Source organism: Phoxinus phoxinus (assembly GCF_949152265.1).
Source record: "Phoxinus phoxinus genome assembly, chromosome: 3".
NCBI classification, from domain to species: Eukaryota; Metazoa; Chordata; class Actinopteri; order Cypriniformes; family Leuciscidae; genus Phoxinus; species Phoxinus phoxinus.
The window spans coordinates 44,252,840-44,278,000 of record NC_136878.1 but is presented as its reverse complement, the minus strand read 5'-3'; the positions used below and the strand labels follow the sequence as shown (position 1 = coordinate 44,278,000).

Here is a 25,161-nt window from a genome sequence, read left to right as displayed (position 1 = left end):
TATATATATATATATATATATATATATATATATATATATATATATATTTATTTATTTAATGCTTTCTATTTCAGTTTTAGTTTGAGATATTTTAGTAGCCTACATCAAGTTGCATCTGCAGTGTATGCGGATTCAATGCGTGCACAGTAGGCTACACGTTCACCGTTGCATACTGTTTCGCATACTACCTTTTTAAGAACGCAGTACACTTGTATTCCATTGGAACGCTCACTGATTTCACTGCGCTTAAAAAGCAATGGCCACGTGACAACAACCCGGCTATTTACACAGCAACAACTCTGCAGCGTTGCCAAGGCAACCCCATGACAACCAGAGTAGTACCCTCGTTATCTTTTAGCCTGAACTCCCGTTTTCGTGAACTAAATCACATTTGCTGCTTTTCTCGTTTTTTTAACTCTCTTATTTCCTCTCTCTACACACACACACATCTTCGCCTCCCCTTCCATCTTTTTGCGTCCCCTCCCTCCGTGCGCGCGCGCTCCCTCTCTCGCTCTCTCTACATCTTCATCTTCTGCCGCTTCAGTCCGACTCCGTTCCCTCTTTCTTTTCTCCCCCTCTTCGTCACCTCTCGTATCTGTACTCATCCTCCCCTGCCCACCTCCTTTCATCAGCTCGTATCCTCTCTTCCATCTAGTCTTTTTTTTTGTCTCACCCCTCATCGATACGAACGCGCGTCCGTTCCTCGTTTGCTACATCCTGAAGCCTCTCTCTCTCTCTCTCTCTCTCTCTCTCTCTCTCTCTCTCTCTCTCTCTCTCTCTCTCTCTCTCTCTCTCTCTCTCTCTCTCTCTCTCTCTCTCTCTCTCTCCGTCCCACCCCCTTCCTCTTTACGTTCCCCCCCTCCCTCCATACTCTATTTTCCTCAATGCTGAAGTCAGTCAAAAGAGATACGCCGAAGAAAAGCGGGGCGAACGACGGGCGCTGAGAGAGAGAACGAGAGAAGGAGAGAAGCTGGAGGGAGAGAGGGGAGAGGGGGGAACGGGGGTTTGGATACATCTCCACCTGTCTTCTTCTCTCTGCCATGGACTGCCTCTGCATAGTGACCACAAAGGTAAGCCGATTCATCCCGTCACGACCAGAACGACACCAAAAGCTGGGATATGTGGTGTGTGCGCGCGCGAAGTTTATAGCGTTATTCGCTGGTTCTCCTATGGGAGTGTTCCGTTCCCAGCGACATTCATGGATTCAGCACTTCTTTGTTCTTTTGTCTAATCTTCCGCTCTCACTTTCCCTCTCATCCTAGCTCGTATTTTGAAATCAAATTCCTGCCTGTTTCTAATAGGAGCTTCGTGTATTTGCATTCCCTCTCTTGCCTCACTACGCGTTTTTTTTGAGCGCGCATGGACGCGTTAAAAAAAAAAAAAAAAAAAAAACTGGACGAAACGCAACGGAGATGCGTTTTTTAAAAGTTCAACTTCTTTTGAGCTGAATCACTGAAAAACAAAAAAAAAACAAAAAAAAAAACAAAAAAAAAACAGCAAGACACCGCTACTAAACTGTCAAATAGGTCCATCTAAGCGTGTGTGTAGCCTACATGTGATTGTGTACAACAATTAAACAATAGCGCAGCGGAACGCAAGAACGCGTCTTGTGTGTGAACGGAGTTTGAAACTGCAGCTCGCGCTCAATGTGGTGCAGTGTCAGAAATTAACTTTTTATTTTATTTTCCCCCCTTTACTTTTTATCAGTACATTGATTCTTCGCCATAAACAAACACTTAATTTAGTATTTGAATCAAAGAAATTAAATAAATTCTCAGTCTGAAGGTTCAAATGAACATCAAATAATAAAGTAGCTGCAAAAGTAGGCTACTGTGTACTGCCTACTTGCACTGTAGATTTTAATGGCTCGCTGTTTTAAAGAGATAGTTCACCCAAAAATGAAAATTCTGTCATTAATTACTCAAATGTATTTCCAAACCCGTAAGACTTTCATTAATTTTCGGAACACAAATAAATAAATCAAATGAAATCTGAGAGCTTTCTGTCCCTCCATTGACAGCTATGCAACTACCACTTTGACGCTAAAAAACGTCGTGAAACTAATTCATATGTATTGAGTTTTGAAAATGATTTTTTTTTTAGCGTCAAAGGGGTAGTTGCATAGCTGTCAATGCAGGGACAGAAATCGCTCATAAAATATCTTCATTTGTGTTCCGAAAATTACCGAAAGTCTTACGGGTAATGTAAAGTCATACGTTAAATTCTTACGGGTAATGTAAAGTCTTCGTTAAAGTCTTACGGGTAATGTAAAGTCTTACGTTAAAGTCTTACGGGTAACGTAAAGTCTTACATTAAAGTCTTACGGGTAACGTAAAGTCTTACGTTAAAGTCTTATGGGTAACGTAAAGTCTTATGTTACAATCGGGTCATGTAAAGTCTTACGTTAAAGTCTTACAGGTAATGTAAAGTCTTATGTTAAAGTCTTACAGGTAATGTAAAGTCTTATGTTAAAGTCTTACGGGTAATGTAAAGTCTTACGTTAAAGTCTTAAGGGTAACGTAAAGTCTTACGTTAAAGTCTTACGGGCAATGTAAAGTCTTACGTTAAAGTCTTAAGGGTAACGTAAAGTCTTACGTTAAAGTCTTACGGGTAATGTAAAGTCTTATGTTAAAGTCTTACGGGTAATGTAAAGTCTTACGTTAAAGTCTTAAGGGTAACGTAAAGTCTTATGTTAAAGTCTTACGGGCAATGTAAAGTCTTACGTTAAAGTCTTAAGGGTAACGTAAAGTCTTACGTTAAAGTCTTACGGGTAATGTAAAGTCTTACGTTAAAGTCTTAAGGGTAACGTAAAGTCTTACGTTAAAGTCTTACGGGCAATGTAAAGTCTTACGTTAAAGTCTTAAGGGTAATGTAAAGTCTTACGTTAAAGTCTTATGGGTAACGCAAAGTCTTACGTTAAAGTCTTACGGGTAATGTAAAGTCTTACGTTAAAGTCTTACGGGTAATGTAAAGTCTTACTTTAAAGTCTTACGGGTTACGTAAAGTCTTACGTTAAAGTCTTACAGGTAATGTAAAGTCTTACATTAAAATCTTACGGTTAACGCGAAAGTCTTACGTTAAAGTCTTACGGGTAATGTAAAGTCTTACGTTAAAGTCTTAAGGGTAACGTAAAGTCTTACGTTAAAGTCTTAAGGGTAATGTAAAGTCTTACATTAAAGTCTTACGGGTAATGTAAAGTCTTACGTTAAAGTCTTAAGGGTAATGTAAAGTCTTACGTTAAAATCTTACGGGTAACGTAAAGTCTTATGTTACAGTCTTACGGGTAACGCAAAAGTCTTAAAGTAATTAATGACAGAATTTTCATTTTTGAGTGAACTATCCCTTTAAGTTTGAGTAATTGGGAGTATTGTCTTACTATAGCACTTCAGAAACATTTGACAGCAACAAGACACTTCAGTGTCTGCATTACCATTCACTCAATAACTTGATGGAATATTATGAAATATTTTAAAATTTCTGATAACATATGAAAAGAACAGTTCAGACCCAAGCACGCACACACAAACACACACACACACAGACACACACACACACACACACACACACACACACACACACACACACACACACACACACACACACACACACACACACACACACACACACACACACACACACAAATGTTAGATAACATAAAAAGAACAGTTCAGACCCAAGCGCGCGCACACACACACACACACACACACACACACACACACACACACACACACACACACACACACACACACACACACACACACACACATTAAATATCTGGGGCATTTTTGTCAATTTCACTGTCATTTTGGCCCGGAGCCCTGGTTAATTTCTGACCCTGCTGTGGTGCTTCAGACGTGTGATGCTGTCCGTGAGGAGGAGGAGGAGGAGGAGGAGGACATGAAAAGGAAACGAGAGAATAAAGTGAGAGCGATCCGTTAAATTATAGAGAGGGAAGGACATATGAATGTGTGGGAGCCAGAGAACGAGAAGGAAAGCTTTCATTAATAAATGCTCACATGTGATTTGTCATCTAACTGCAGTTAGTGTATGGAGCTGAGACACATCCCACTGCTCCGGACGGCATGTGTCTGTGTGCCCATGTCGTGTTCCTGGCAGAACACTTCCAATGCTTTATGTAACGCTGGCTGGTGCTTTTCTCTGCCGAGCTGGAGTCTGTTCTATCACTTTTCTCTCTCTCATTGTCTTCAGATGGACTCCCACCTTGCATGCTCCTCCTAAACACTATATGACCTCAGTCCCAGCAGACCTACTGTATGAGTGAGTCAGAAAGGTACGGAGAGAGAGAGAGAGAGTTGAAGAGGGAAATTAGCGCAGTGCCTGCTTCTGTGTGGGTTGAGATGGAAATGGTGCACTGGTCTTTGGATGTGCTGTTATTAAAGACCGTATACAGTGATTTCAGGAAGGATTACAATGTAATGCTTCGTTTTATGTCAAACTAGTGCCTTATAGGGGATAAATACTTTTTCTTGTTCAATTTTAGCTTTCTATTTTTCCATTTCTTTCTACATAGTCAACTAAAATAAGGTAAAATGTAGTACTTTATTTTGAAATGTTGGGAAACTTTGTATTTGCATCTGCAGTGTATGCGGATTCAATGCGTGCACTGTAGTAGGCTATACGTTCACCGTTGCATACTGTTTCGCATACTACCTTTTTAAGAACGCAGTAGGCTACACTTGTATTCCATTGGAACGCTCACTGATTTCACTGCGCTTAAAAAGCAATGGCCACGTGACAACAACCCGGCTATTTACACAGCAACAACTCTGCAGAAATAACACAACTTTGAGAAATATTTTTTTTTTTTTTTTAATAGACATGAAAATGCACATTCCGAAATTAAGTGTTTGTAATTCAAGAATGCTTTGGAATATAGACATTAGATTGGTCTTGTTTTAAAGAAGACATTTGTCCGATTTATTTAGAAGTTAAATAAATTGAGAAAGTGAAACAGAAAAGTTTATGAAAATGTACAATGTAAAAAAAAAAAAATTATTCATATCTTATATTAAATATATTTTCTCAAAACCTGGGAGACTCTAAAACTGCAAAAAATAAACAAAGCCAAAAATCTGAACAAGTTGTGTTTCAAATTTTGATGAAACATGAAAACAAACGGAGGTTTCTACCATTCTTTCATGATTTTTCATGTTCATAACTATTTCAAAATAATAGCGCGCCTTAGGAGTATGAAAATATTCTTGTTGCAAATTGATAAATTACAGCTCCTCTGTAATTTATTTTGAAAATCACCACATATGAAAACTAGAGATTGTAAGCTTTCAAATGATATATAGTTTGTCAAGATTAGTTCAGGTTTAGTATAGGATATTACTGTTTTAAATATGTAATGACTTTGGGCCCACCGGTGGGGCAGTGACACTTAAGGGGTGTTAAGGCCCGTTCACACATAGGATGATAATAACTATAACAATAAATATATAGTTCTAAAAATCGCTCTTAATTAAAAGAATAGCACCGTTCACACCACAGCTATTATCATAACGGCACAGAGAAACAATATCTTTGGAATCTTTTTCAGAACAATTTTTCCAGCTTATGAAAGATTAAAACATTGAAAGCCAATCAGAATCCATCCTGCTTTAAAGAACATGAGCATTAAAAGTGGCGACAAAACTGCAGCGCGCGCTTATAATAAACAGAACGCCAGGCGCTAATATAGTTATTGTTGTCTTTATAGTTATCGTTCTTGGTGTGAACTCCTCAAGCCAAAAGAGTCAATTGACATCAAGTAAATATATATAGCTGCACACATACAGCTATACAACAAATGCAGAGCTTTGATCATGTGGTCTGGGAAGAGTTCATAAATCTTAGACTTGTTTGAGACATTCTTGAGATATTTTCTCTAAATGCGACTTTTGATTTCTGGGCCATGATTATTACAGTTTTTTTTCTCTCTCTGACTTATCTGGAAAGCAAAGACTTGAGAGCGAAATTTTAAATTCTATATTTGCATTTCCATTCAATCTGATTGCTTTAAAAATAAACGACTGCATTAGATTTTAGGATGTCCAGAAAGTTTACTCCGGATTCACTCACATTACCGTATTTTCCGGACTATAAGTCACACTTTTTTTCATAGTTTGGCTGGTCCTGCGACTTATAGTCAGGTGCGACTATAAAAATCTAAATGAATCTAAATTAATTTTGTGCAATCAAAATGAATTCATACTGACTGAGATGAACCAAGAGAAAACATTACCGTCTACAGCCGCGAGAGGGCGCTCTAGTTAGCGGAGTTGTTCAGAAGCGACACCGAGGAAGAATTCAATGGATTCAGTGTTGAGGAATGAGATCGGGAGCTTGGTGAACTTGCTTACCGGTAACTTTCTTGTTGGACTCGCTGGCTAATGTTCGTTTAGCCTATTCAGCCTCCCAGGTATATGTTCTTTATGCTATTGTGTCGCTGAATAACTTGCCTTTCCAGATTAAATGTCTGTTCTTGGTCTTGGATTTTGTTAAATACATTTCTGAATAAATGCGACTTATAGTCCAGTGCGACTTATATATGTTTTTTCCTCTTCATGACTTATACTGCTGTGCGACTTATAGTCCAGAAAATACGGTAGTCTCAAAAAATAGATTCTGGACACCAAAATGATGTGCACTGTGACCATCCCTTATAGTTCACCCAAAAATCATAATTTTTGATGACGACAAGTTGTTCCAAACACAAAAGAAGATATTTTGAAGAATGTTGGTAACCAAACAGTTGATGGACCCCATTGACATCCATAGTATTTTTTCCCATACTATAGAAGTCAATGGGGCCCATAATATGTTTGGTTACCAACATTCTTCAAAATATCGTATTTTTTACAATTAATACAAGTTTAGAGCAACTTGAGGGTGAGTAAATAATGACAGAATTTTCAGAACTGTCTTGTTTTAAAGAAGACATTTGTCCGATTTATTTAGAAGTGAAATAAATTGAGAAAGTGAAACAGAAAAGTTTATGAAAATGTACAATGTAAAAAAAAAAAATTATTCATATCTTATATTAAATATATTTTCTCAAAACCTGGGAGAGTCTAAAACTGCAAAAAATAAACAAAGCCAAAAATCTGAACAAGTTGTGTTTCAAATTTTGATGAAACGTGAAAACAAACGGAGGTTTCTACCATTCTTTCATGATTTTTCATGTTCATCACTATTTCAAAATAATAGCGCGCCTTAGGAGTATGAAAATATTCTTGTTGCAAATTGATAAATTACGGCTCCTCTGTAATTTATTTTGAAAATCACCACATATGAAAACTAGAGATTGTAAGCTTTCAAATGATATATAGTTTGTCAAGATTAGTTCAGGTTTAGTATAGGATATTACTGTTTTAAATATGTAATGACTTTGGGCCCACCGGTGGGGCAGTGACACTGGGGTGTTAAGGCCCGTTCACACATAGGATGATAATAACTATAACAATAAATATATAGTTCTAAAAATCGCTCTTAATTAAAAGAATAGCACCGCTCACACCACAGCTATTGTCATAACGGCACAGAGAAACAATATCTTTGGAATCTTTTTCAGAACCATTTTTCCAGCTTATGAAAGATTAAAACATTGAAAGCCAATCAGAATCCATCCTGCTTTAAAGAACATGAGCATTTAAAGTGGCGACAAAACTGCAGCGCGCGCTTATAATAAACAGAACGCCAGGCGCTAATATAGTTATTGTTGTTATCGTTCTTGGTGTGAACTCCTCAAGCCAAAAGAGTCAATTGACATCAAGTAAATATATATAGCTGCACACATACAGCTATACAACAAATGCAGAGCTTTGATCATGTGGTCTGGGAGGAGTTCATAAATCTTAGACTTGTTTGAGACATTGTTGAGATATTTTCTAAAACTCTAAATTTGACTTTACTGATTTCTGGGCCATGATTATTACAGTTTTTTTTTCTCTGGAGACTTATCTGGAAAGCAAAGACTTGAGAGCGATTTGCATTATATCTGCATTTCCATTCAATCTGATTGCTGTAAAAACAAACGACTGCATTAGATTTTAGGATGTCCAGAAAGTTTACTCCGGATTCACATTCACATTTGCACATGTGCTGTTACTGAGTGCTGCTGGTGATTATGTTGAGATTATGTTACAGTAAATTGCCAAAATGTCTTTTTCTGTTAAATGTTTGTATGTATTTTAACTATTATTCTGCTGTCTTGGCCAGGACTCCCTTGAAAAAGAGATTCTGAATCTCAATGGGAATCTGAATCTCCCTGGTAAAATAAAGGTAAATAAATAAATACAATTACCGTATTTTCCGGACTATAAGTCACACTCTTTTTCATAGTTTGGCTGGTCCTGCGACTTATAGTCAGGTGCGACTATACAAATCGAAATTAATAAAAATTAATTTTGATTAATTTTGTGAGATCAAAATTAATTCATACTGACTGAGATGAACCAAGAGAAAACATTACCGTCTACAGCTGCGAGAGGGCGCTCTAGTTAGCGGAGTTGTTCAGAAGCGACACCGAGGAAGAACTCAATGTATTCAGTGTTGTGGAATGAGATCGGGAGCTTGGTGAACTTGCTTACCGGTAACTTGTTGGACTCGCTGGCTAATGTTAATTTAGCCTATTCAGCCTCTCAGGTATATGTTCTTTATGCTATTGTGTCGCTGAATAACTTGCCTTTCCAGATTAAATGTCTGTTCTTGGTCTTGGATTTTGTTAAATCCTAAATTTCTAAATAAATGCGACTTATAGTCCAGTGCGATTTATATGTTTTTTTCCTCTTCATGATTTATTTTGTGACTGATGCGGCTTATACTCCTGTGCGACTTATAGTCCAGAAAATACGGTAGTCTCAAAAAATAGATTCTGGACACCAAAATTATGTGCACTGTGACCATCCCTTATAGTTAACCCCAAAATCATAATTTTTGATGACGACAAGTTGTTCCAAACACAAAATAACACAAAGAATATATTTTTAAGAATGTTGGTAACCAAACAGTTGATGGACCCCATTGACTTCCATAGTATTTTTTCCCATACTATAGAAGTCAATGGGGCCCATAATATGTTTGGTTAACATTCTTCAAAATATCTTCTTTTTGTGTTCAACAGAAGAAAGAAATTAATACAAGTTTAGAGCAACTTGAGGGTGAGTACTCAGAACTATTTTCAGAACTATCCGTTTAATTAAGAAAAACAAAGAAATAGTGATTAAAAAACACTGGGTTAAGTTGTTAATTTAAGTAAGAGAATGTTAGTAATGAAGAAAACTTCAGGAGGGAATAATCAGTTAGTACACTTGCTAGGTGCTTTAAATTAGCCGTTTGGCTACAGTGCAAATTATTTAATTGTAAGCATAATAAACAAAGCAAATTGTATTCTGTGCTTTATTCAGACTTAATGCTCATTAAAATGTATGCTGGTTATGAATATGAATCATTAATTTAAATATTAATACTAGATGTTTGAAAGGCTAGAACTTTTAGTTCCATTCACTTCCATCATGCATGTCCAGTATAACCGCCCCTTTATTCTGTAGTTTTATTTGCTAAGCCAAACTAATCAATAAACAAGCGACATGTACAGTGGTATAGCTACTGTATTTCAAATCTTAAAAACGTTTAAAAGCCTATGTTTAAAAAAAAAACTGTAATATAATATTAATGAAATAAAAGGCCACTTGTTAAAGAGAGTGAACTTTCATGACTTTTAAAAAGTGCACTTTGCAATAATGTGAAATAAAACGTTTTTATTTTAATTTTTAAATAATTTTGTTTTAATATTGCATGGTTTAAATAAGTGTTATGTGATATAACATTTAAAGTTTCATACTTTAAATGTGCAACATCATTACTAATGTAAAAGGTTATATATTATGCCATTTCTATTGAAACTTGTGTAATGTATTTAAATATAAAGCCTATTATTTAAATACATGACACAAGTTTCAATAGAATGTAAAGATATACATTACATATAAAGATATAATTAAGTCCTGGTCAAAAAGCACTCTTAAGTTTAACTGATTGCATTTAATAGCCTATACATTTAAACTATTATGCATCATTTAATTGTAAATAACATGGAGTTAAGTGTCTGAAAACAATACGTTCAGTGTTATTTTCACAGTGCTTTTTAGTTCCTGAATCTTGTCAGCATCCTTGTGTCTCTCAGCGAGTCCCATCCTTATTCAGCAACTTTTTGCCCCCCCCCCCCTCCCCCCTCCCCCCTTTTTTTTCCTGGTAAAGTTTGTTGTACATTATGTTCCTGCTTCATTGAGTTGCATTGTGGGTGAGTTATGTATTGTGCCAGCGTACATCTGTGTGTATGCTATGTTTCTTCAGCATGTGTGCTATTTTACAGTTTTTTGTTTGTGTATAAATGTGCGAGTGTGTGTTGGCTCATCTGTGGTCACAGATGCATGTGAATGTCACTCAGTTCCTGTTGGCTTCATTTGATTTAAGCTTGTTCCCTTGGCAACAGAAGCAGGCGCCTGTTCGTCAGTTGACAGAAGCAGACAATATGAAGTGGGTAAAGGAAAGATGAGCGAAGAGAACGACAGAGAAGGTTTCTGTGTGTCTGTAGAGGTGTGTTTGTGAAAGCTGATAAGCTGTGTGTGTCAGTGTGCAATCTCTCCCAATGCTTTAGTTTGTTAGTGTGTCTGAAGACGGTCCATTTGTGTGTGTGTGTGTGTGTGTGGACAGAAGTGGAGGTTTACCCTTTGAAAGCCTCTTCAGTCAGACTGAAACTGGATCTCTCCCTGTGGTGACTGAGATTGAGCCAAATCTGGCTCCACAGAATCTACCTCACATTGGCCAATAAATGTCTCTCGCTGTATTTTAAATGAACCTTTTTGTTGCAACACAATATTTACATTTATTCATTTTTACTGTAAATGCAACTTACAGTGCATATTAATTTCCTAAGCATCAAACTTATGACCTTGGCGTCGTGCTCTACCAGGAACTTCATGTCTTTGCTGCAAGCATCTGTGCTGCAGGTTCGTTCGTAACTTACACTTTTGGTGAAAAACCTCATTGATGATTTGGTTTGACTGAACGGTTCACGATTCTTGGTTGCACATGTATGCAGAATTTCAGAAAATCTAAATTCTTGTAAATGCATAAATGTCTTGATCACATTGTGAGATGGTTCTAGTTGTGGCTCAAGTTCAAGGTTGAGCTCAAAAAACCAAGTGCCAAGACCAAATCTTTGTTTTTTGACGTTTATACATTTGAGGTCACTTGCATTGAGCCCAAGAAAGCAGTCCTGACTCAGTTCACTCTTTAAAAGGATAGTTCACTTTAAAATTAAAATTCTGTCATCATTTACTCACCCTCAAGTTGTTTCAAACCTGTATGAATCTCTTTCTTCTGCTGAACACAAAGGAAGATATTTTGAAGAATGTCGGTAACCAAACATTTAACTGGTCCCATTGACTTCCATAGTGTATTATTTTCCTACTATGGAAGTCAATGGGACCAGTTAACTGTTTAGTTACTGACATTCTTCAAAATATCTTCCTTTGTGTTCAGCAGAAGAAAGAAATTCATACAGGTTTGAAACAACTTGAGGGTGAGTGAATTATGACAGAATTTTAATTTTAAAGTGAATTATCCCTTTAACCCTGTAATACCCGGTACACATTGTTCGATTTTGGGCTGTCCCAGAACTCACGCCGTAGCTAGAGAGGGGTTCTAGCAGACCAATCACAGCGGTTGCGTCCATGTACAATTAACGCGTTGTAACATTTTTGGAGAGAGAAGTGCACGTCAGGGTACGCCGAAGGGTATGCACGCTACACACAGCCTACGACGTAGCTACGGTGCGAGTTCGACGCAGAAGTATAAATTGACCTTTCGCAGGGAGCTTGATTGACAGGTGATCTGACCAATCATACTTCGCCATCCGCCATTTTGTCCGACAAAGCAGTCAGGAGAGTTAGTTGATTAACATGGGAGGATTTGAACTTGAGAAGCGGAGTGTACTGACGTCTTTCCGCGGTTAAAACAACATTCCTTCTGATGTTCATTCATGTTTATTTGATGCTATAAATGAACTAGAAGGAAGAGATGATCGGTTCACGAGCAGCTTTAACTGAGGCGACACAGCGATCTGACAGACACATTAAAGAGCCACAAAACGGTATTTATTGTTTACATTTCTTTTAAAAAATGACCAGATTTGAAAGGTGAGACTTTGTTTAATACGTTTAATATAAAAAGTAACCGAAAAGTAAGCTGGTCTGTCCTGTCTGTCAGTGTGTTGTCAGTCTCCTCTCTGCTCCACGATGTGTTTTTCACTGCGTGAGAACATGGTGTGTGTGAGAGCGGCGTAGCTTGTCGGACATAGCGACAGTAACTAAGGGGGGCGGGCCTTTGCGAATGGTCAATTGGGCTTTAAGATGAAGAGTATTTGGCATATCTGCCAAACATGGTTGTCTGTTAAAGCAATACGCCCCTTGAAGCCGTGTTTTACAGTGAATTTAGAACAGCTAAGGCGTTGTTATGTTGACGCGGAGTGCCTTAAACCCCCTTAGCTGTTCTAAATCCACTGTAAAACACGGCTTCAAGGGGCATATTGCTTTATTCCATAAAAATATTAATTAAAATATTTATTTTATTCGTGAAATAAACACCAGCAACAAAAAATATAACGTTATAACACATTTATTCCTCCGCCAAGTAATGTAGTTCCAAAGAGTTCAACACATGCAGCAACAAAGCATCACAAACGGGAGTTGTGCAGTAACACTAATGTAATGCGGTCACAGGTGTGTGTGTTTGTTTTTGAGTAATTTACAACGGCTTCGAACGTGGCTCAACCAATCAGAATCAAGGACCGCAACTATCCGTTTTATAAGTAATATATACCTTTTATAACTAGCCGCTGTGCTTTCCTGTTGCTCAAACAGAGCGTTGGCGCTTGCAACGCCAAGGCCATGGTTTCGATTCCCAGAGCAAGCAAGAACTGATAAGAATGTAAATGTGTACGTTGAAATGCAATGTCGCTGTAAAAGCGTCTGCCAAATGCATAAATGTAAATGTAAATTATATTTTTACTTATCAAAAGAAGATCCACAATGCATACAATATTAGTTCACCCAAAAATTAAACATCTGTCATCAATTACTCACCCTCATTCTGCTTTAAACCCATGTGACTTTTTTTCCATGGAGTACAAAAATAAAAGTCACGAAGGATGTTCTGGCTGCTCATTCCCATGCAACTAAAGCGTTCAGTGACACAATTCCTCTGAAGTCTTATGCTAGCTTTGTGTGAGGAACAGACCCAAATACAATGAATTCCCCATAATCTTTCTCTCCGCCACAGCTCTCAAAATCCATTCACACTTCCACATATTCAATCTTGGCATGTTGTGTTTGGACTTGCGTTTGATATAAAACCGGCCAGACATGTTTGAATTTGTATTATTTAAGAATTATTTTATAAGATTAGGTTACACTTTATTTTAAGGTGTCATTGTTACAGTGTAATTATATATTTAAGTACTGAGTAATATTAATTAACTACATGTACTTACTATAGGGTTAGGGTAGGATTAGGTTTTGGTTGAGGGTTAATTGCATTTAATTATGCACTATTTACTCTTATTATGGCAAGTACAAACAAGGACACTGTAAAATAAAGTGTTACCTAAGATTATTTTTTGTTTATGTTGTGCTGGCCGATACACCAACATTGTCCTTTACTGAAGCTATGTTTACACGGAAACGATCTGAAGAGATCTAATGCAAAAGTGGCGTTGCGTTATCACTTTTTATTCTGCGTTTAGACGAGCGTTATGGGGGGAAATCTGCGTGCATATGTGAAATTGGATGTAGTGTGCACTCCAGGTGGCTAGGTGGCGATGTGAATCACTGAAAGTGAAAGAGACGCTGACACAGTTTTTCATGTTTAATACGGTAAAGCTGCTGCTTTAACCCTCGCTGCTCTTCGCGTGTCACTCAAAAATGACAGATTATTATTTAATTTTTTTGTCAATGAAATTAATGTTATATTTTAGTTTAATAATGTTTTGTTATTTTCCTGTACTGGCGCACGCCTGTGACGTAAACGTGTACGCGACGCATTCACTGTCTAGCAGACTTTTGCGTTTTTATAGTTTTTACCCTTTAGACGGGAACGCGATGGTGGAGCGTTTTTAAGATTTCCACTCTGGAGGGTGGTTTCACTTTTTTGCGTTTTTAAGCCCCAAAAACGCCGTCGCCGTGTAAACGAAAGCCACATCCGATAAAATATTTTTATGTTTTCACCCGCGAGCGTTCTCGTGTAAACTAGTTCACTATTCCACAATTATAACATTCAGTCATTGCATTTATAGACTTGACTAATTTAATCCATGAGTGCAAGTGTCTGGTAATGGGGTTACTGGGATAAAGGGACCAGTATTCGACTGGTCATAAGATCTCGTTATATGCTCCCTATGAGGCTATACGTACTTCATGTAAAATAAAACCACTTTTCAGTAGACTACTGATGAGTCTTCATCTCAGGGGAAAAATAGCAACAGCAAACCGTTTAGAAACGAGACAAAAGTGAGTCAGTAATGACAGACTTTATGTCTGAGTGAACTTTCCTTTAACGATTGGTTTGGGATCAGCACATAGTCATTTCAGAGCTGATTAATTAAGCCACATTTCTTTAGACAGTTTCAGACAGAACCAGATGCTGATGAAAGGTGTGCTTGGATGGCTGACCTTCAAACAAAAGCACCTGTTAAAAAAATAATATATACTTTACAAGTACAGCAGGTGTATGTTAAAATCCTCGAGCAGAACCATAATTTACCCCCCACTGAATAAACAAGCTTTTACAGCAGAACACTTTTTATTCAGCACTACCAAACATTTAGTTTATTTTGATCACTTCAAATTTCTGACCCTGACTCACATTTAGAAGAGTGAAGAGGAGAAAATAGTTAAAGTGGTTTTTGGAGAGTTTAAGACTGTGATCTATTAACAGATTTTGTTGTCGGTAATAATGACAGAGATTGTTAAACAAGTGCCGTTTGTGATTGTGACGGGCAATCTCATTTATCCACAGATAATGTGGCACAAACAGCCAAAATCCCCCCCGCATAAAATTTCAGCCATCACAAGGCTTATTTATTTCACGCTTGTAAAACTGTGAGTGAGATCTTTTAAACGAAACGGGCAGTTCAGTTTTGATTTTACATTTGATTTTACCCTGTAAAGAATACAGTATATGCAAACTAAACACAAAAGTAAATGCTTGCCTAAAGCTGCGTTCACACTACAAGCGACAAAGCGACACGTTACCATTAAAGGAGAACTCCGGTCAATTTTAACATTGAGCTATTTTTTTTGTAAATTTGGAGTGCTGTCAATACAGAGAACAACGACAAAAATCGGTGTTGCCTACACTGTGTTATCCTCTTTTTAAAATTTGCACCCTGTTGACTTTAAACAGTTTAAAAAGTTGTTTTAAACCTGCTTTTAGCCTCTTAAGATCCTTGATATGTCATTACAAGTGCCCAGCCATGTTGAGTGATTCCTTCAGAGTGAATTCGACAATCGACTACTGTGGACTTCGACAAAGTTGAGATCTGTTTAACTTTATGCAAATGAAGAGCGACTTTCGGGAGCGACAACCAATAGGAGTGAAGTCAGTGGAGTGCGCGTGATCATCCGTCACTCTCAGACAGAGGCAAGTTGAACGAGAAGCTAATTTTAGCAGTCAGAAACTGTGCTATAAGTTGTGATATATCTCCGTGTGCATACAGTGGTATTCACAGTACTGACTCAGAGCCTGATTGGTTTCGTGAACCCATATAGACCAGTATGTGCCCGTTTGTTGCAATTAAATAGCTGCGATGGCAAAAAGCACTCACAGTTTCTCGTTCATCTTTAATATTATGCATGTTATGCTGATTCCATTTATATTTCGAATTTTCCTTCCAAAATGTATGTTTGTAGTGGCAAGAAAACGGATTTGTTGTCTACGACATGGAGAAACATCCGTGAATGTCACTCACAAACATTACTAGGCATGTTCATGTTTAACACTAAAGACCTTGCTAAAAATCAACTTTAAAATGTTTATATACTTTAAAATAAATACCTACTAAAGTGCAAACTGAATGTAATGTTTTTGGACACTTAATTGCTATAACTAACTATAAGCATATCGACTTTTAACTTGTCTGTCATGCGTTGACCTGAAAGAGAACTGACCATATAGTATATCGTATGTTGCCGTATGGTCAAGACCCGTCAGTATGTGACGTTTTGGGGTGAGACTGTGTTGGTTATGTTAATGTTTGAATAGCAGGGGCGTAGAATTTAGTAGGGACGCTAAGGACGTTTCCCTACCAATATCCAGTGACACTGATATATTCCTAGCAATAATTTCAATCAAAACTTAAAATATATTTATATATTGATGTCCCCGTCCCGACCAATTTCAAAATCAAACATATACGCCACTGTTGAGTAGCTATATGGAGGCATTAACAAGTGTTGAGAGCTATAGGCAGAAGGCAAGATTTTGAGTGAATAATGACTTGAGGCTTTTACACAAGACTGAAGAAACTGGGTTAATTGCCTAAAACTGGATGAAAGATTCACACTCACAGATCTAACTGCCTGTTTGAGTGATTCATTTGCTAAAAATGAGATTGGCCAGTCTAAGCGTTTATTGAACATTAAACTGAGCCGTGCAATGTCTTCATTTTTTAAATAAGCTTATTCACAGGATAGCATACATTAGCTGATGGATCAATGAGTGATGAGATAAATAATAAAAAAGGAAGGAAACAGTCGACGAACAAGGTAATATCTTCCTCTTAGGATGTTATCTTTAAATATATATTGGTCACCAATATGCAAAAATAATGACAATTTTCCAAAACACTTCGACTGTTTGGACAAAGAGATGATGTTGCTCCGAATCACAGCTGTGCTCATATTGAGTACAGCAACACTCTTGCTTGTATTATATATAAATATTACTCTTGAAAGTTCAGGTTCTTAAAGAAATATTCAGAGTTAAGCTGAATCGACAACATTTGTGGCACAATGTTAAATAAAAAAATTATTTTGACTAGTCACTCATTCAATAAAAGTAAGAGGCAAGGTTAGTGTAGTACCTACAATGCAACTCAATGGTGCCAACTTTTAGAGGGTTTAAATGTAGATGTGAAGCTTATAATTTTATAAAGGTACTTACATTCTTCAGTCTGTATTATTTGAGCTGTAAAGCTGTTTTTATATGAAATATTCCTTCAAGTGATTCTTTGTAGTACTAGGAAAAGACAGAACCCGCTTATTTAGGAATGAACCCTCTTATTATCAAGTAGATTTTTTTCATGGCACAGGGTTCTTGAGTTGCTTGAGATGTTTGGGAATTAAAAAGATACACGAAAGTTCTTCAGATCCTTTGTCAGACTGAGAAAAAGCCACTTTTTTTTGTTTTTGTTTAAAGCATCACTGCATTGAAACGTTTCTAAAGAACCAGTCTGATTCTTAAGTAAGCAATAAGCTGTGCTGTGTGTCGTGATCGTGAAGTCACGGCTGAAGGGCGTTGTTAGGCACGACGCGAAGCGGACTTTTATAAAACGGTTACCACACAATACAACTATTAAAGCCGAAAAATATGTATCTATGCAACTTTCATGAAGTAAAATCACTAAAAGGCTTCCTTCCGCTGGAAAAAAGACTTTTACATTGAAAGGACTCTTAAAGGGGTGGTGTAATGCCCTTTTCACAAGATGTAAAATAAGTCTCTGATGTCCCCAGAGTGTATATGTGAAGTTTTAGCTCAAAATACCCCACAAATATTTTTATAGAGCATGATAAAGTTGTCACTTTTTGAGGGTGAGCAAAAACAGTTTTTTCTGTTTTGTGTCTGTCCCTTTAAATGCAAATGAGGGGCCCGACACAGGGGGCGGAGCTACAATAGCTCCTTTTACCTCACACACTCACACAGACATGCACTGGAAATTTCAAAAACTTTTAGCCTTTCATGTTCAAACCGGAGTCAGACAATGATGGAGAGACTCAAGAAGAAGTGACAACATGTAGAAGCAACAGCACATTTCTGAATGGTTAGTTGATGAATTTATGAAGTTTATGAGTAGTTATCTTCTAGTCATTGATTAGCATATTCTGTTTTGATAATCTATAAATCATGTCCCGGGGGCGGGGTTTATGTAAATTCTAGGGTTTGGTGATGTCACTAATCCGGGAGGAATGTCGTGTAGTCTCTACCAGCCGTTTGTTGTAGTCCTTTTCTTTAAAAGCAAATATCTCCCTTTGCTTTGAACTTTGAGCGTTGTAACTTTGCAGATGTTGTTTATGATCAAACAGCAACATTACACACTAACTAAAGTTAGAAACGTGAAATCATACTTTACCACCCCTTTAACTGTTAAAAGGACAAGATATCCCAGCAGACATTCAAACGGATTTTTTATTATTATGAATATATAGGACTGACCTGAAGGAAAATGCTATATAAATGCAGGTACACTCGCTTACTCGATCTCTCACAATACTCTACTATACTATGATAGCTTCAATGAACAATATCAATGAGATCAAACATGTGTTTAGGTTGCTAAGAGTGGTTGCTAGGGGTGTTGTGTAGTGATACATAGAACCGTTGGGTGAAGCGGTCATAGCCGTGTTTTATCGTGAATAAAACACAGCTATGGACCAATCAGAATCAAGGATTGGAACTAACCGTTTTATAAAAGTTAATAATATTCTCCTAAAAAGGTTCTTCCATGACATCAGGCAGTAAAACCATTTTTTAAACTTTTATTTTGTAGAGTAGAAAGATAAAGATGTGCCGCAATACAGTTTTCACATTAACCTGTCTACACAGATTCCTCCATCTGGTTGATTCCTGAAGGCAGAGACAGTAGATGTTTAGATGATATCTCATAATCTTTTGCATGCATTATGGTGGATGACTGAAAGAATAAAAGTGTTCTCTGACAGAGCAGTTGAAAGAAGTCAGTTGTATTTATGTTACATTTACAACTGAACGTTTTATCATTACAGATTCATTTGGTTCAATCTAAAAGTTAAAAACTTGAGTTTGCTAAAACTACACAAACTGTACAAACTATACAAAATACACAGTTGTAGTATAGTAGTATAAGTTAATAGTATAAGGACAGCAACTTGGTCCCTGGAAAACACAATAGTCCTCATTCTAGACATCTACTTACACCTCAGAAAAACAATACGTGGCGGACCTTATAAACATTAATTGAATAATACAGTTTGATTAATAATCATCAGTTTTATTCAATGCTTACCAATAAACTCAGCTAACTAGTGACACTATGTTCACGTGGTATAGACAGAGGAGAACTGCTATTCATGTTCGATCATACTACTAATTCTAATGAAGTACAATGTTAAAAATGTATTAAATGTAGATATTAACATTAACCTAGATTAAGAAATGCAGTAAAAGTATTGTTTATTGTTATTTCATGACACATAATGCATTAACTATTTTTATACTACAGGGCTGTTGAAGGTTTGATTATTATTGGTTGACCACCGTTCGTTGTGCAATTATTTTCTGGTAAACGCACAGCTAACTATATTTATAGGCAAGTCTTGACAGCTTTACCTTTCCATATCACGTCGCCAAATGATTTCAGTTATTTCAAAGGTCCTTATAGCCACAACAGCAAAATAACCAAAACCCATAAAGACGAGAACAAACGCAGGATAAAAATGACTAACTATTTCCATGTTTTCCACACAAAATGATGTTTCATTATCTATGGAAAGCAGAGCACGCTCTCTTTCTCCCACTCTCTCTCTCTCTCACACACACACACACACACACACCCACACACACACACACACACACACACACACACACATACACACACACACACACAAACACACACACACACACACACAAACACACACACACACACACACACACACACACACACACACACACACACACACACACACACACACACACATACACACACACACAAACAAACAAACAAACACACACACAAACAGTCCAGACACGCTCTTAGAAACTTGTCAGCGCTGCCCTCCAACTTTATCATTAAAACAGTTTCGCATCTCTAAAACTTCATGACATTTCTCAGTATCGAGGTAAAGTTGTTGTTTTTGAATCAGTTTAACTTACAGCTTCGCTATGAGTAGAATTAGTTTTTGTAATTGTCTGCCGAACACATACAGACTCATGTTCTGCGTCGTGACTGCGTTACCACCTCGGGTCGGGTGTGCATTATTTTTCTAATAATTCAATGGCCTGTTGTCAATTATTCCTTACTTAATGTAGCCTACTAACCTTTATTGAAAAGCTAAACCTACCCCCAAACCCTTACACTGCAGAAATAGTGTGACATATAACCCTGAAAACCACTAATATATAATATATTTGATAAAATTATATATTATATGATAAAATATATTTATATATTTATCATTCATAAATATAAAGGTTCCAAAAGGGGGTTTTCATGCAGCGTTAATGCCGTAGAAGAACCATTTTGTTTTCCCCAAAAAACCCTTTTCAGGCGATCCTGTTACAGTTACGTTCAGTTTGTTTTAGGCCGATGCCACACGTTTACAGGTATTTTTTTATTAAAATTACAGCAAAAAAAACTTTGTAGGCTACACATGAAACTATGCATGTATCTGTGTACATGTTATAGGCCCTGTTAGCACAGTTATTAGCATGGCTACATCCACCATTGCACAGATTCGCATGTAAACAAAGGAGATAGCGGCTCACAATCTGATGTCAAGCAAAGGTGATAACAGCGCAGACTCCGACGTTACAAGCCCAAATCTCCGGTTTCACCGGCTACACGACAACACTGCAACCAGAGTTTCTGCGAATCGTCCAGGTTCCCTGTCAGTGACCGGATACTGCGTTTGCGTGTGGACGAATGGCTGCGCTTTTGAAAATACATGTGTTCGTGTGAACAGGGCCTTAGATTTCATGGACATTCAGTTTGTTTTCATCAGTCACATGTCTTCCTTTGTTTGATTTTTCTGCCACTCCTTTGTTACCATGGTCACCGTCATTATGAGTTTGTTTGGTTCAGCTGTGTATTGTTTTGCCTTTCACTGTGTCAGTACTCAAGTTCCTCCTTGTCCTCGGTTTGTTGTCTGCTCACGTTTACATTTATGATGTGTATTACCCGTTTGGATTGCTGCCTGTTTTTGATTATGGACTTTATTCATTTGCCTCTTCATCTGTCTGCCTACACACACCTGTGATAGAGCGTTCTTAAAAGAGAACTAATTTTGAAAAACATTAAAAAAACCTTTTGTACAATGGAACAATGTTAAAGGTTCTTCACGGAGCCATCGATGCCAATAAAGACCTTTTATTTTTAATAGTGTGGATAAGAAATTTTAAGAAGCCCTATTATAGATCTTTCCCAGCAAGTAATAGCCATAATTTCACCGTCTAGGTTAACTATAGACCCGATATAGTCCGGCTATGAGTAACCCACTTCTAGCCAAAATAACCATGACTTGTTACATGTCATTTTTGCCTAAATAACTTGCGAGATGTATGATATTCCATCATGTAAGCAAAGTCAACAGTGATTACAATGTGTTTCATTTCTTTGACATGTTCTATGCATCTATTTTTGGGCTATGGTTAGATGTTTATTACATTTTCACTGACAGCCCAAATTTTGCTTTGTTTTAGCCTAGACGTCAACGCTGTGTTTGGACGGCTAATAGAGGTCTTTTAAATTTTGCTTGCTGGGTCAGATGTACATTTGGACGCCGGTCTGAAACAAATTGCCTTCTGAGGTGTATCTTCATATATAAAGCTACTGACTGAAAACACAAGTGATGTAGAAATGCGTTTGCCGTGTGTTTGGGACGTACTCATTTGCTGGCCAGCTCTGAGGAGGAGGAGGAGGATGCATGCAGTGAACACTTCTGTGATGTACTGTGCTAACACAACTTTTAAAGTGATTTGAGACAGACTGGAGAGCGTCTCCATGGATATTAGCAAGCCTTTTTTTAAAAACGTTCACACGTCTGTGAGAGTGAGAAAAGGCTAGAGATTGGCACAGTGTGTGATTACGTTGATAAAAATAAGTGTTTGTGTGCGACTGTGCGTGTACCTGTGTGTTTGTGATAGTGTGTGTGTGTGTGTGTTAGTCTAAAGACTGGCTGTGACAGGCCAGGTTTGGCTAACATACAGGAGGCAGATGGCCTATTTAAAATGGAAAGAACTTCAGCGGCGGGCCAAGTAAACTGATGTTCACCCTCCATAAGCTCTCAAAACCATCAGATCATTTCACATGTCTCACTCCAGTGTGGATGGATAGACGGAGATTAACTTTAGACTATGCAAATTTTGGTTGATATGGTAACGGACTTTTTTATGTCTTATAACTGACATAATGACCGTGTGAAGTCGGCATTCACACTAAAGTTCAGTTCAGTTCAATTCACATTTATCTGTATAGCGCTTTATATCGTTTCAAAGCAGCTTTACAGAAAATGCATGTGTACATTATAATTTAGAGTGATCTGTTTTCAGAAGTGACTGTCTTAGTTATGTATTTCAGAAATGTACATATATGCAAATCACTCAGTTAGCTACAAATGTATTAATTTAAACAGTGTATTAATTTAAACAGTGAAACAATGAGCTCGTTGAAGTAATAAATACATGTTTGTTAACAAATGATTATGACATTGAACTTTGTAGCATTGCATGTTGAAATATATTGATACTACACCAATGTTAACTTTAAATGATATAGTGACACCAGATAATAAAGCATTAAATGTAAAGTATGGATAACTTTTTGACCCTATAAATCCTACTATATCCTATTGATACACACATTTATATAAATTATAAGATAAAAACTTAGCTGAAAATCTGTCACACACAATCTACAAGCATTCTGGCGTCTGATTGGTAGTTTAGACTTTTTTTAGCCAGTAAAAACCTTTTAATTGTAAAAATGTCCCCCCCTCAGGTTTACGTGTCTTTTTGCTTTAAAATCTTTACTGATTTGTATTATTTAAACATAAGAATAGCTTTTATATTGCCAGTAATATTTCAAGATGAACTCTTACTGGACTGAATCAACTTGTTTACTTGATCATCCGTACATCATTTCTTAGAAAAATCCCGAACGTCATCATCAGATGTTTATTTGTACATCTCTGAATCATCATTGCAGAGCTTTGATCACAAAACTAAGCATTAAATATAATCTATATTATAACCTATTATTAGCATGAAAACATATATGCATTTTATGTAAGTAGTCTGCTATATACAGATCTGGTTGATTTACATTACACAAGCTATCATAATTTTATCTTACTTTTGGCCATTTAAATATCAGCAGCTGCACCAAATTTCATATTTTTGGCTCAGTTTGGTCTCTGGATGAAACTATGAAACTATAACTCGACTATGAGCTCCATGAGCCATAAAAGTCTGATGTATCAGATATAATGCTAAAAAACAACAACCTGATCACACTAAATGCGTCTCTATATCACGCAGTATGTGTTTATCGTGCAATTTACACGCGAAAATTAGTTTTTACGTGCATAGGATATGCATGGGTTGGTTAGGGTAGGTTTAGTAGTGGTGTGGGGTGTGTGTGTATTACATGCAATGAAGTGCGTATCAAATTAGGGCTGTAAACGATTAATCGCGATTAATCGAATCCAAAATAAAAGTTTGTGTTTACATAATATATGTGTGTATAATTATTATTATATATAAATACACACACACATGCATGTATATTTGAGAAATATTTGCATTTATATACTGCATATATATTTTTATATGATTTATATTATATATAGAACTATTTTATACATAAGTAACATATTTTTCTTAAATATATACATGCATGTGTGTGTATTTATATATACAAAATAATTATACACAACACACACACACACATATATTATGTAAACACAAACTTTTATTTTTGTTTTTTTATTATTAATCGTTTACAGCCCTATATCAAATGCACGCGAAAACTGCGTATCATATGCACGTAAAAACTTGTATACATTTTATAAATTGCACAATAAACACAATGCGTGCTAGAGATGCATTTACGTGAGAAAAAACATATGCAAACTTTTTTAAATATTTGTCTAAAGGTTCAGTTAGCTGTTCCATTTACTATTATTTAATTTGTCAGGCTTTACATGGTTAATATGATTGAAACCTGGCATACAAAATATTATGCTATATTCCTAGAAAAATGCTTTGATATTATGTGCTTCGAATTTTTACCTAACCAGATTACTTAACCGTGGATTCAGATTTTTTCCCTACATTTTTTTATTTGCAAAACAGATTTGTGATAACTATGCACATTTTTACAACTGAATGACGTTTATAACAGCTCTTGTCTGTTAAAGTACTTTTTTGCAGTCAGTTATTATCAGTTTGATTCATGAATAAGAAGATTTTCAAAGGTTTTTACCAAAAAACATCATGGATGCAAGAGGCAAATCTGTTCTCCATGGAAACCATGTAAAATGTGTAAAATAAGACGTCTCCAGCACAACTTGAGAAACAGTGGTGGTGAGCTTTCATATTTTGAAAAATGTGTACACTGTATAATTTAATTTAAAATAATTACTGCAACATTACATGCAAAACTAATAATTGTCAGTGTTGATTTCATGGTGGCTGTGAGAGCTTTGCTTGAGTTAGAAGAGTTTGCACGAGTGTGATTAAACACACAATGATGTTGTGAAAGCGAGTAATGAGTGGCTCAGTTCAGTGTGATGATGTTACACAACCTCTAGACTTTTAGCAACCGCCTTTTCAAAACACATTAAAGCTTTTAAAAAATCTGTTAAATTATAGATTTCTGATGTGTTTTATGTTCTAGGATCGCCTAAACTGTGAAAATATCTTGAGCTTATTTCAGGATTTACCTAAAAAAAAAAAAAAATACTTTGGACCCTGAAATGCTAAAATGCTAATTCCCGTTCCCATTTCCGGGTTATGGCCTATAAAAAAATATATAATTCCCACAGCATGTAGCACTATTAATTTATTTAAAATCCATAATTTTCGTTAAAAATTTTTTTAATTGAATTTTATGGAGAGGAATGTTAG

The 25,161-nt window shown here is 36.6% G+C and overlaps 1 protein-coding gene across 1 annotated transcript in view; it reads left to right on the top strand.

Moving 5' to 3' along the window:
* Positions 1 to 999: 999 nt before the first annotated feature.
* Positions 1,000 to 25,161, top strand: part of dlg4a (discs, large homolog 4a) — a gene marked incomplete at its 5' end in the record, with an annotated part of 173,549 nt that continues 149,387 nt past the window's right edge. Inside the window, one exon of the mRNA XM_079606392.1 lies at positions 1,000 to 1,070. Within this exon, the coding sequence (XP_079462518.1) occupies positions 1,041 to 1,070 (30 nt within the window). The remainder of the gene's footprint in view (positions 1,071 to 25,161) is intronic.